Source organism: Lissotriton helveticus, chromosome 4_1, assembly GCF_964261635.1.
Source record: "Lissotriton helveticus chromosome 4_1, aLisHel1.1, whole genome shotgun sequence".
Taxonomy (NCBI): Eukaryota; Metazoa; Chordata; class Amphibia; order Caudata; family Salamandridae; genus Lissotriton; species Lissotriton helveticus.
The window spans coordinates 795542506-795556337 of NC_136063.1; the positions used below are offsets into that span (position 1 = coordinate 795542506).

Genomic DNA, 13832 nt, shown 5'->3' on the forward strand with positions numbered 1-13832 from the left:
CCATGTGTAGGGCTGCTTTCAGAGGAGTCTGTACTTTTAATGTGAAAGACTTAGGATCTCAAACTTAAACCCACTTGATTGACAAATCATCATATGTGATAAATGCGATTTACATTGTATTCAAATTGAATGTTGTTGAAATAGAGGGACATGTGAATAATGCATGTGGCTAACAGATGTCATACTTAATACGTAAATAATAAATCAGAACAGACAAAAAGTATAAGCAGGACATACTTAAGTGCATCTAGGAATAAACACGTGCTAGGAAAATATCAAAAGTAAACAGGGCAGCTGCATCCCCCTAATGTTTCAGCATCTTATTACCAGGGCATCACAGTGGGACTGGTTTTCTTACGAAAATTACTATAGAATGGGTTACAAATGTATTATTGCCCAGAGTGTCATCTGCAGGCATGTCCACCAATATACATCAAATATTTATATAGCACTATTTGGTATATTAAACTTCTTTGTAATGTAACTTATGTCAAACTACGCTCCTCAATGAGCGCTGAAGCCCTTTAAATGGCGCACTATGTCTTGTCATCTGCTCGAAAAAAACACCCCTGGAATGATCTTTTCTGGCCACAAGAACTGGGCATCACCTCCACGCCAGTTCCTGTTGTAAAAAATCTGGGCATCAAGATTGATGGCAATCTATCCATGACTAATCAAGTCGCCACAATGGTCGGCACCTGTACGGGCTTAATGAGACAGTTGCGGAAACTGGCCCCCCTCCGCTCATTTACCACATTACATATGATTGTGTCGGCCACGACTATGGCAATGCTCTCTACATTGGCCTCCCCGAGAAACTTCTCAGCTCCAGGTGACCATGAATGACGCAGCCAGGCTGATTTTTAAGCTCCCTAGAAGGGCCTATGCCACTCCTCTGCTGTGTAAGTTGCGTTGGCTCCCCATCAAACAGAGAGCTACGTTCAAGTGCCTCTGTATTGCTCACAAAGCCATTTATGGCCAGGCCCCCGTGTATATTAAGGAGCGCCTAGGAAACTATGTACCAGGACGTACACTGCGGTCGTCCGAGACAGGTCTGCTGGCCTGCCCGCGGGTCAAAACCGCATCCAAAGGCGGCAGAGCCTTCGCTGTCCTGATCCCTCAACTTTGGAATAAGCTGCCTGAGAGCCTCCGCAAGGATTCGGCTCTCCTCCCATTCAGGAAGTGACTCAAGACCCTTCTTTTTAGGGAAGCTCCAAGTACAGCCTAAAGCTTTCGCCAAGTGCATGTTTGGACTGCTGGTGGACGCTGGCCACTCTCTCAAAAGCGCTTAGAGACCCGCCAGTGATTATGCGCTATACAAACCTCAGTTAACAATAACAACATAACATAACAAACTCATTTTGTGTGCCAATCCGGCAGCATCCATAAGATACACATAGAGAAAAAGCCCAAGCAACCAGCAGAGCCATTGCAAGCCACAGTGTGCATCTGCCCTGCCTCCTCAATTAACCTTTAAGCACAAAGCAAGGCCACTTTACCTTCTGGGGTGAGAACAGGATGTTCAGGGTCCAAGTAGAGCTGAGAGAAAACCGGCCTTGGCACAACACTGCTGCACCGGAGCGATGCCTCGATGGAATTGTGAAGTGCTTCCTCAAAACGGGCAGACTTAAGTTGCCCAGCATATGAATTCCCCATGATCTAAAATAAAATGGGAACAAAAACATTTACCAAAAATTCTTAAATCTATAAACGCAGATGCAATTTGGCAACAGTGGCATTGCAAAGTTCGTGAGAAAGAGAGTGGGAATATAAATAGACACTATATATATATATATATATATATATATATACACACATACATACACACGCACATATAGCACTGTGAAGTACTGGTTCTTGGTAAACTACAGGCAGGGCCACTGGAAGTACGAGTCAGGGGATGACCAAATTATGCGGTACAGGTGACTAAATCATGCAGCAAGAAAAGGCAAGTTATGTGGTGTGATGGGGTACATAATTTGGTAGTATTGCTTTATTGTTTTGTCATGCTTGCACTTGCTGACATAGTCTGGGCAAAGATTTCACCTCATTAGTACCAATATAACACCCAAATACAGCAAAAAGCAACAGAAAAGGTGACCAGTCAACCTTGGTAAAGGTTCTTCCACTTCAGGGCAACTTGAGTAGCCGCATTTTAGTAACTTTTGATCCGTTTGAGCTAGAAACATTTCTTTGTTAAAATCTGCAGATTATGCAGCAGATGATAGGCTATGTGGCAAATGGGCAACCACATAATTATACAGAAAACACCACAGCCGCAAACTCGCATAATTTCAGTGGAGCTCACTTCAGGTGACTTTGCATACAGTTATTATCATGCAGTTACAGTGTGTACTTTTAATACTACCCATTGTAAAAAGTAACAAGCATTGACAACAACCTTCTGTGTTGAGCAAACATTTGATATACCTGCATACAGAAAGAATGTGAAGTAATAATTGGCCAACAGAATTCTCAAAGGGAGTGTACTTGTAAAACAGATGGTATAAAAGGATCTTGTGTGATAATAGGTGTCAGGGACAAACTTGAAAATCTTAATCTGGCTACAGGTTTTCTAAGAATTTCACAGAATTTATAGTGTAAGAGTGGCAGAGACTAGGACTAGTCTTCTCATCCTCAAGGTTATTAAACAGCCAAACAAAGCCTGCAATGCAATGCAACACAATGAAATGGGAAACCTAGATACATATGGGCCTTTGTGTACAATGCCAAGACCATCGTGTGTCCATGGCTTCTTACACACTTGGGCGCCTAAGAGCCGCAGTACTTTGTGGGGTCCTGTGGTTCCTGGGGCACAGAAGACACTGTCGGAAGCCTGCAGCGGCGGCCTGGGTGAGTTTCTCACCTGAGCTCATTTCATCTTGTGCTCCTGGCTGCTGCTCTCTTCAACTTCAAAGTAGCCACCACCAGCCTGAGGGTTTGTTGCTGCCTTTTAAGGAGACTCCGAAGCTGGTCCACTTCAAGTTTTTGTTCTCGTTCCCATCATGGCTGCTCTTTCCTTGACTTCTTCCCGACTTTCCCAATCCATCATGTGGTGTTTGCTGCCATTCCTTTTTCACTACTCAATGGCCTCAGTCTGGTTGGAGAAAGCATTGTAACAAAGTCGTATTTCTTTCCTTGTTTTCTCACTCCCTTTGTTTGATGATCCGGACTCTTCACGGTTGGGAATTCCTCGCCTTGATTCCAACTCCTGGTTTTCTCCAACGCTGTGATGACTGCATCAGCAACACCCTTGGCGTTTTTCTACGGAGGGGGTGGCAGCTTCTCGAGGGCACTTGCCTACCACATATTCCAGTGTGTGGTGGCATTGTGGTTTCTGGAAACAGTTGCCCTTACCTCGCACAGTCGCTCTACAACGCTTGAAGCACTGAGCTGTTCACAGTTAATTGTGCTATGTGTTACAATAAGCACAACTTCTTTCTGCAAACTTACTAGCAATAATGTTGTGCTGGTAGCAATAATGTCGTGCTGGTAGCCATTTCACAAGCTTGGAACAAAATGTTCTAGCGATTTGCTACACTGAAGTGGTACCCTTTTGTAGGAGTGCATTCTATGTTACTTTTCTTAAGGTGAAATTTCTGCATTTCATAATGTTTGACCTTTACAAAGTTTCTCAGTGGGTCTTCGCCCTTGCAAAGCTTCTCTGTGGTTAAAGGCATCATTTTCGCTCTCCACCATGCTGTTAAAGGTCTGAGGCCTTTCTCCTCACCAATGACTGCAATCAAGCTGAAACCTGATGATATAGTACAGCTACAGTAGCTGGTGCACATGAGCAGCCCAAGATGATGGTACTTAATGGGGTTTCTTGTTCTATAAAGGCTGTTTCTTTTTCAGTCTCTTTTTTCCTACGTTTCAAAACCTGCAATTTACCCAGTCATTATTTTATTGTCATGACTAAATACATATGAAGGTCCTTCTTGGACAGATGCTCACCCATCTATAAACACAGTGGGGGCAATCAGCAAGCACTGCCTACTGCCAACTGGATCTGCCCCATTGGGACAATGGGACCTGCTGAGGCCACCGCCTGCATGGGAAAGGTGCGAACAGGGTCCACACAATCAGCCTGTCATTTAGGCGTGCCCAGGAGCTCACCGTTGCCGGCCATCCTAGTCACCTATGTGACAGTCCTCTTCTACCCACCTTAGTTGAAACCCGCAGCTTTGCATTTCGCACAGCAGACTACTCGTGCGTTGTTGGACTACTCATGTGAAGGCAGCTGGGACGTTCAACGTTGCTTGGCATGCTCTTGAAGCACCACCAGCCGCCATCTTCTACGTTCAGCAACCAGGCCGGGGTACTCCACTTCCTGCTTGTCAGGCTACAGAGAGCATTCCCTTAATGCACCTTCCTTGATTGCACGGTTGAAGTAAGTTCAAAGTGAGGCACTACTGCCTTAAGCAGTAGCTCTGGGTAAGGGGTTGTTGTTCTTACAAATCTCTGCTAGCAGTGAGCAAGGAGGGGTGGGCATTCTGAGTAATGTGATTGGGAAATCATGTAATCCCTGGCCTTTCACTGAAGGCGGCTCTCTGTTTTTAATCACCTCGGAGTGCGGGTTTATCAGTGGTTACTGAAATCACATGGAAGACGGGGACCTTTGAATAAGTTATGCAAGGTGCCAATTAGCACATTACATAGATTGTTCAGCAATTTGATAAGTGTGCTTTTGTTGCAGGTCTCCTTCCCCGCTCTTCCCTTTCCTCAGTTGTGCACCTCAAACTTCTGTGCTGTAATAGCATCCAGAACTGAGGCTGTCGAGAGGTGGACCAAACTGGACAGCGAACCAACCCTGAGGGATCCAATCACGATATCGCTGACAATTCTTTAACTGAGCGATAAGTGGGTACCAGCGCAGCATAGCTGACTGGAATATACCTGGGGTGTTACATTTGATGTACTGTTACTGAACGTTATGCCTTCAGTCCTGTTTTAAATCGCTAATAAGCTTGAAGATGCTTTTCAGCCAAAAAAGGGTAGTACTTAGTTACTAAAACATTTTTAAAAGGCGTGTTGGGACACAGGCCTAGCCAATGTGAAAAAAGGTCAACATTATTAGAATAAGTCACTGCCAACTGGTGGAGAGTTAGGGTACTGAGCCAAGGGTGAATGCATGTGAATTCACCTGCAGGTCTCATGCTGGCAACCCTCACCTCCTAGCTCAGAAAATCAAAGCATTGTGCTGCTTAATGTGGTGTGTACCCGTTACACGCTTTTTTTCATGTGAGTGCTGTGTCAGAGTAGTCTGTGCCACCCACCTTCACATTCCGAGTGAGAGATGTGCCTGTATGAGTGCAGAGAGAGGAATGGGGGTGAGGAAGTGTGCCTGTGCGACTGAGGTGGTGTGCCTGGGTAATTGCAGGGTGAACAGGTGAGCCTGTGAGAGCAGGGGGCAGGCAGCACTTTGAAGCCAGATCTGCTAGCATTACCAGTGCTTGTTGTGCCTTGCCGTTTGCTTTGGTGGAGGCAACGACAGCATACCAAAGACGAAGACATCCAAAAGGCAGAGCACGGCCCTCGTTTTATTTCCATGTTTACAAATATCCCACAGCTGTTGCCTTCATTAATTATACACGCAGCCGTCAGATCAAAGCCCTTGAGACTTCACACGCCAGAGGCGCGCTGGCCAGGGCGCACCAGTGCATTTATGAGCTGCGACCATCACACTGACGCGGGAGCCCACCCCCAGAGCCATCACTGCGGCAACTGGCAAACTTGGCGGCAACAAACTCAAAGGGGACGGAGGTCAATCGGAGGGAGGTGCCAACCGTGGGAGGGGGTGGCCAGAGGACAGTCAGTGCAAGATTATGGTGAAGGTTAGCATCCAGCTGGTTTGGCTCAGAGACACATGGCTGAGGACAAACGCAGGGTCTGAGCTGCAGATACAGGGATCGTGCGTGCGCCTTAGGGAGGACAAACTTATAACTTATCAATATATTCTGCAAGTATTTGCACCTCGCCGCTCATCACTTCACAAGAGACCGGAGAATATCACACGGGACCCCTGGAATGGTCCTTGAGAGCAATGAAGAAGTCCAAACGCAAGGTCAGGGGTAGAGCAGAGGTCTACAAGCTTTTTTGGTCCGAGCAAAATGTTTTGAAGCTGTGCCTCCACTCCAAAACAATATGGCAAGGATTTGGGGAGGGATGATCACAGGGGGTGGGGATCATATGATCATTTCAGGGGTGCTTTTCTGTAGCTCGTAATCAACACTAAATGGGGCACTTTTAATCATTTTTTTTTAAAAGCACCCGCATCAAACAAGAACAGAATTATCCAAAAACACTACTGCCCATATTAGGGGTGCCGTGGACCCCAATGAACTCCACCTGCTGCACTAATGATGTGTGTAACTCTGAGACGAAGGCTCTCTCTTCTTTCACTCCTTCCCCACCATGTCTGACCATCAAATCAACCTCAAAGCAAGTCCAGTCTCTATCTGAAAGAAAATGAGCTACTGCATGCTGTTCCCCTACTTGTACGTGCCAAGGGAGCCATCTGCCCTAATGCTAGCAAAGAAAATGAGCCCCATGCCCATTTTTTTTATTGTAAATCATTCATAATTGTAATGCAGAGGCCCCCTGGTCAAAAGGGTCACAGCACCTGTTTCACTAATGATAGGGACTGCCTTGTTGCTTCTGACGTTATTTAATGACATGGGCGCCCATCTCACAGCATCCCTCTCCCTCCCATCTCTCAGCGTCCCTCAAATTTCTCTGATACCCAAATCAAGGTGTCTTCGCTGCTTCATTTTTCTTCTTCCTTGCTCCAATGCTCAGAGAAACAACGGCGCATCAAGTATGAGCGGGCCTCTAATGCAGCAGCAGCACCAATGGCGCCTACAGCTCTGCGAAACCGGGTGCCTTCTCTCCCCACACCACAAGGCCATTCCTTCTATGCCAGATGCCCAAAGCAGGCTTTCTGCCCCTTTGTGTAAAAAAACAACACAAAAAAGCACATTTTGCGCAAAGCTAATGGACTCAGATTTATGGTAACACATATTTATTCTTTTTGAAAGGTAATATATGTATCCGTTAAAAGGAGTGCACCCTTTTAATGGACACACATATGTATGTATTATGCAGCAGACTGTTTTATACAGTGCAATACAATAAAAAAAAATGGCATTCACAGTGCTTTCAGTCACAGATTGACAGATCAGGACCTCGTAGCACTATAAACAAGTGCAAATCGCAAAGTTTGAAGATCTCTGGGGGATAAATAGATTTACTTGCAAGCAACCTACAAGACTACTTACCTGAAGATGCGAACTGCTATCCCCTCTCACACATTTTTTCTCTTCCGCTTTTGCTCCATATGCAATATTGCATTGCGACATGATTACGTCAACAAAGCCAGAGCACACTTCCAAACCTCATTCATGACACCAGAGCACGAAATCTATAGACAACCACTCATGCAACAGTCCTTCAAATATTTATAACAAAGAGTAGATAACTACTCGTCCAGCTCAAAAGCGCTATGGCTTGACATGGGGTAGGAAAGCACTATATAAATGCCAATCTATACACTGAGAGCCTAGATGGGGAGAGCTTTAGTACTAAAGCTCAATGGGGCAAATGTGATATTTGAAACTGACAACACCGAGTGAAGAAAATGCACACGTTTGAACTATACATTTTTAATTCACAGAACTATTAAACATGTTTACACTTTTCATAAGCACAGGCACATCAAGCAGTTCACCCAGAATCACATGATTTTGTATCATGCACCTTAGACAGGGTCAGAACCCATAGAACCCAGGACTCCAGAGTCCCAAAAAAGCAATCTGGAATCTAGAAAAAAAACATTTCTCTGCGTACACAGCGACTGCAAGAAAGTTTGCAGTTTCACCAAACAAGATATTTAAAAAAACTCAAATGAAATAAAAACATGTTTTTAAAAACTACAGAAGAATTCATTCCTGCCTACCCACAGAAGGTACCATCAGGCAAAGAGGGACTAGCGAAATTGTTGGGAACTTTTCAGGAATACGAGAGCAGACTGGGTTTACACGGCTCAAACTTTGACTGTCTGGGCCTTTTACTACTGATTTCCTCAGGTTTAACCTTACTATTGAGATCAAAACTGTGCATCATGTACATCTCTTTAACAGCCAACCGAGGGTACCAAGGCTGAGCAGCCCAAGTCTTACTCAGGGAGGGGGTGTGAGGTTAGAGACTAAAAATTCAGCAAAACATGAAACAAAAGTTAATAATCTAATGTCCAGTCAGTGCTTAATCTTTCAAAAGAGCAAGCGCTTCAGTAATTCAAACTCAATGCAATAAAGTACATGCAACGCAATGCTGTACATTACCTTTCAGAGGCCAAAAATTAGTAGTTGGCATGCTCATAATATTCTCAACATTTAACTGGGGAGGTAGCCTAGATGAAGGGTGGCCTCCAGTGCTCAGGTTCTTTGCAGTGACACCTGGGGTTGCGTTCTGACTTTTTTCCATCCCCTTGTGTTTCATGGTGCTTTTGATTCTTCAATAGAACTTGGGCAGATTCAAGCTCCACAGTACCCTCCATTCAAGGTTTAACACATTCCAGTCCACAGTCTTGAGGCACTTTCGGGCTCCAAGGCCTCACTCTTGCAAAGAGGGGCAGATTATTTCCTTGTTTTATAGTGGACAGCTTTGGTTCGTCCTGTGTCTACTCCTTCAGGGATCCTCTTCTTCTGAGCAGATTCTTCTTTGTGCGAGGCCAACACCAATGCTACTCCTGAGCAGTTGGTCAGCTCTCTCCCTTGACGGGTGCCATCTTGGCGGAAGTCCCCAGGTTACTGTCCCCGAACCGTGTAAGGGGATTTTGCAGTAGCTAATCCAGCCACAAAGCACCGTTTTTGCTTTTTCACCAGTGGTGTCCACCTACTGGAAGTTTCTGTCCAATCTTTATACTGAAGTTGCAGTCATTAGTCATGAATTCCAGAACTCTGCTATGACATCAACTCTGGTCAGTTCCTACTTTTTGCTATTTCACTGACTCGTCCAAGAATGATCTCTCAAGCAGGGAGGTGGGTGGAGATGGGAGTCTCCTGTCATGAAAGAACCCAAAACAAGGGTACAAAGTAAATTTAGGCTATATCGCTTAGCTACCTTTTAACATATGGAAGGTAAGGCCGTCCAGTGAACATTAATGCAAGAAAGGCATGAGAAACTCGATAGGCGTAAAAGGGGCCCACGTATTTTTCCTCCATACCAAAAAATCTGACCCAACCCAAAGGATCCCAGGAATGTCCTGTAGGAGCCCTGCAGTTCACATCTGCTGACATGAACTCTCTCCGCACTGAACTGCAGATGCCACTGCCATGCATCAAAAAGATTACTCCAGTCTAGCTATTACTACGTCACAGATGCTCCACACATATGCAACATACAAAGATGGTATAAAAACACAGCTTCAATGTCCAACATGGATGGGCAAAGGACCCAGAGGCAAGGGACTGGCAGACCGATTTAAAAAGGTGGGATGTGGCAGTAAATAATTCCCACTTGCAATAACAGGTAAAAAGGCCTGGCTTTCCCACTACAATCTATTTGCTGCTGCGACTGCCAGTTCTCCACAGCTCAGCAGGCAGTAGTTATGTTCGATATAGAAGGTGTGCTCAGTGTACCCTTCAAGACCAAAGAGCTCCACTCTTGGTTGCGTTCCCTTCTCACAGTAAAGCCTTCAATGCGCGCGCATACTGGACTGTCGCGAGTGCTGAACCATACAGCAAATTAAAGTGTACTTATAAGTCACTGATTCGCTCTGTACAAAAATGAGAATACACCTATGTTAGAAACACAAGAAGCTTCAGGAGAGGACCCCAAGGGATCAACAGATGTGCTTAAGCAATCCAACTTCTCACTCACAGATGAGGTATTGCTTCCTCTCGAGTCACAAAAGGGCCCACAGAGTGTGCAATTGCTGTGCACCGTAACCATTAATCGAATCATAATGCTGGCACCAAATGATCTAGGAAATTTTACTCCCATAAATCATAAAACTTGATCCCAGTGAGCCATGGCATTTGAAATAAGTCCCACGAGGCACTCATTCTTTGTCGGACACAAACCATTACAAGTTTGTCAGATGACCTACACGGGTTATGTAATGGTTCCCATAAAACTGATTTGCAAAGAACAGGGAAGCCTATTGTTTGCAGCAAACACCTCTGTGGAAGCTGCATTTGGTTATCTCCAAAAGACGAAATTGAAACTGGAAAAGGCAGATGCATGTCTCATTATAATATGGACCTTTGACTGCCACTGGCATGTATTGCAGCGCTTTTAGTAATCTGGCAGTTGTAAAACCTGGTTCCATGGCTTTAATCATAGACCAGAGCCTGATTCAGCTTCTAATGTCTCAGTGATATTGTTTTTCTGCTTATATGCGGTTCGGAGGGTTTATTACATTCATTGAGCTTTGGGTTATCGTCAGGGCACAAGCAACACCTAAAACAGCATCAGGCAAGAGGCTTTAAAGTGTTAGTTAAACTAGACTTCCTCCTAGTCAGAAAAGATCAATCCTGGTATTGAAGAATGACCAAGAGGTATGGACAAATGTTCACTGACAGAAGCATCACTATACCAAATGAGGGATTCTTCCCACAACCACAGAAAGATTAGGGGTCCTCTTTGGGATCAATTGGAATTGAAATGAAACAGATATCAGTTTATTTCAGCCGTACACCTGGGGACACCTGGCTTCCCTATACCTGCGGAAACCAGGATCTCTCCTGATGAACATCTAATGCAGTCCGCGTAGACTACCATTAAGACTCGATAAAAATCAAATAGCAAAAGTATTGTGTGTACCATTGCAAGTGCAGTCTAATATCTAAGAAACAGGTATTTTGCCTGGAGGTTTGGAATGACTAAATGCTACCACAAGATCACTTACAGAAAGCCTATGTTAACTATTCAGTTTCTTTTAAATATTGGCTTTTATAAAGAAAAAAAAACGAATGGCTCTACTCTAATTGGGGGAAGAACAAAAATCAGATTATGATGTTTCTGGTACATATGACCAACACGTAGGCAGAAAAACTAAGACTAGTGCATTACAAGTGGAAAAAAATTAAGGCTAGCTTTGTGTGTCTGGTAGAAGTGGGGGGAGAAGAGCTCTCTGGGCCACATCTGCTAATGGGAAAACGAGAAGCCTTGAATGGGAAGACAGGTGGCCGAAAACCACAAAGCCAGATGACATCTCACCATAAGCTGTGACAAGTGGCAAAGAAGCAGATTAAGTCTGAACTGGTCAAGCGCAAAACTGAAGAAAAAAAACACTCCGGGCTCCACACGGCGCCTGCAGCCATCTGACCACAGGCCGAGCAGCACGGGCCGCCGCGTGTCACAAAGGGCACAGGGTCTATTCAGACCGGAGGCTGCCGGGAGGGACGCGGTTTTCATTTTCATGCAGGTCTGCAAAAACCAATACCCTGCGTATGAAACCAACTCACCGCCCAGTGTGTAGAAAGGCGCCAAAGACAATGCACAAAAGTCAAAAACAAAAGGGGGCAGAATGACACCAAAAACCATTAACTCTGCTCTTTGCCCGGGTTATGACGAAGTGGGTGCAAGTTGAAGGCACTCGATGCGCCACTGCTGACGCAGACAAAATATAGGCGTCTGAGAGACCGGAGAGCCTGGGAATGGCTCGGATATCTGTCCTATCAGTTTATTTGCGTAGATCTTTGAAGCAAGCGGCTATAGAAATGTACAAACAGTACTAACATGGCGTGTTGTTAAAGCAGCAGCTGCACTCGAAATAAACGTCTACAGGAAAAGGGGGCAAATGTTTCACAGAAGTAACAGCACGCAGGAGTCACGAGGGTTATTCAAAGCAAAGTTGGGTCAAGACTAAAACGGAAATATGGAAGGAGTCGGAACCCAGAGGCACACTTTAAGGGAGGAAAGAACTAAAACACCTACTTTTGTAAACCCTTCCACCAACGTTTGGAAACACCCCCCCAATTATCTTTTCAAACCCCAATGTCTGCCTTTCGTACCAGACCGTCCATCTGCAGCAATACACTTTCGACACCTACCCCGAAATGGTACCTTCAGGAGGCCATGGGACGGGAAATGGACCAAGATTGTAATGTTGCGCAATGCTACCATCATCTACGATGCATATTTTTCCATTTGATTCTTTCAGTCCTGCTTCTAAAGTCTGGGTCCCGTTTCAGCTTGATTCTGGGACTTCTGGTAGACTGGAGCCATTGTCCTCTGGTGTTATTGTGTTTTGTCAGGGAGATAAAGATTGGACAATTTGATTTATTGTTTAGTAGAGTTAAGTTCGGGTAAGTGATGTGATCAAGTAAGACCAATCTTTTGTGCTGTGAGCCAGCTCTGGACTAGACACACTAAGTTGAAGGCAGTTTTCCCGTATGAGACAAGAGTTTTCTCTCTAAAGAGCTGTTCTGTTTTAGGATTCAATGTGCGCTAGCAAGAATGGAGTACCAGTGGCTACCCCATAAACCATGAACGGGCAGTGGCACAACCAGCTTTAAACTATCACCAACCATTACATACATGCCTTGTTGAAAAAAGAAATAAAGGAGAGAAAAAAAGAACATATCTTTTTTAGGGTAAAATGTACTCACATGGACTCCAAAAGCATAAATGACCATTAGAGAACTGCTCCAATATATTAGTGAGCAAGCTCTTGTACCCTGGACAACATTTTGAAGAATGGGAAAATGTAAAGCTCAAATTTAGTGCTCACAGAAGCATATGGTTTTTTCTTGCGAAATATGAAGCTCCAAGCTTGTATCAAAACAAAAAAAAACTAGACCTGAAAGCGCAAAGCCTGCAGCAGTCTGGCTGACAGACGGTAAGAGCGGCACGCGCCACATGCCACAAAGGCCACCGGGCCCTATTCATATCACAGCTTGCCCCCAAGCACAGTTGTTTTCATTTTCCTGTCATGCCCTTTCAACTCTAATCAGCGACCTATCCACCCCTTCTCTTGAGTGTCAACTGTTAGGCTTGGAAGACAGACAGCGACATCCCGGCAAGTGCAACGCAGTGAGTGCGTTGCTTTGGAACTTCCAAACCCTATGCTCTTACGCTGCATTGGGTTTTCCCTCACCGGATTGTTTTGGAGCACAGAGGATCTGAAAGTGTGTAATCAGGGGCGGCTGTCATGGTCCCAGAGACATTAGAGGGGCACTTTGTTTTTAGATGCCCCTCAAATGTCTTCAGCACCTGATGGCCGCCTGTCCCTTTACATTTACCTTTTGTAGTTTTGTGTGGTTTCAAAGTGTTTTGTTACTTCTCTGATTATCATATAGTGTATATGATGGTAATTTTATCTTTGGTTGTAGGAAGGAGTGAGGTCAGTATTGCTCCAGTTTTTTTTAAATGCTTTTGGGGAACTTTACATCTCATAGTTTCACAGATGAAGACATTAAATTAACAAATTTGCTCCTTGTGTGGGCAGGCAGGTGAGCAGACAGGTTTGTAAGCCTACTTCTGAGGGGGGCACAAGTAGTGCTGCAGGTCCACTAGTAACATTTAATTTACAGGCCCTGGGTATAAGGGACACCAATTTACAAGGGACTCACAAGTAAATCAAATATGCCAAACAGGTGCAAACCAATCATATCGTGCTTAGAGGAGCGAGGACATGCACTTCAGCACCGATTAGCAGTGGTAAAGTATCCAAAGCCCTAAAGCCAACAAAACTAAGGTCCTAAAAATAGGCAAAAGAAGGCAAAACATTTGGGGATAACCCTGTAAAAAGGGCCAGGCCCAACAGTTGTCATCTTAGTTTATCATTTTTGAAGGTCCTGAAACTGGGTAAGACTTGTCAAGCATTT

At 44.7% G+C, this 13832-nt stretch overlaps 1 protein-coding gene across 7 annotated transcripts in view; it reads right to left on the minus strand.

Moving 5' to 3' along the window:
- Window positions 1-13832, minus strand: part of GREB1L (GREB1 like retinoic acid receptor coactivator) — a 575070-nt gene that overhangs the window by 238801 nt on the left and 322437 nt on the right. For all 7 annotated transcript variants that reach the window (XM_078687443.1, XM_078687441.1, XM_078687437.1 and 4 more), the window contains exon 3: window positions 1500-1659. In XM_078687443.1, the coding sequence (XP_078543569.1) occupies window positions 1500-1656 (157 nt within the window). In that variant the 5' untranslated portion in view covers window positions 1657-1659. The remainder of the gene's footprint in view (window positions 1-1499; window positions 1660-13832) is intronic.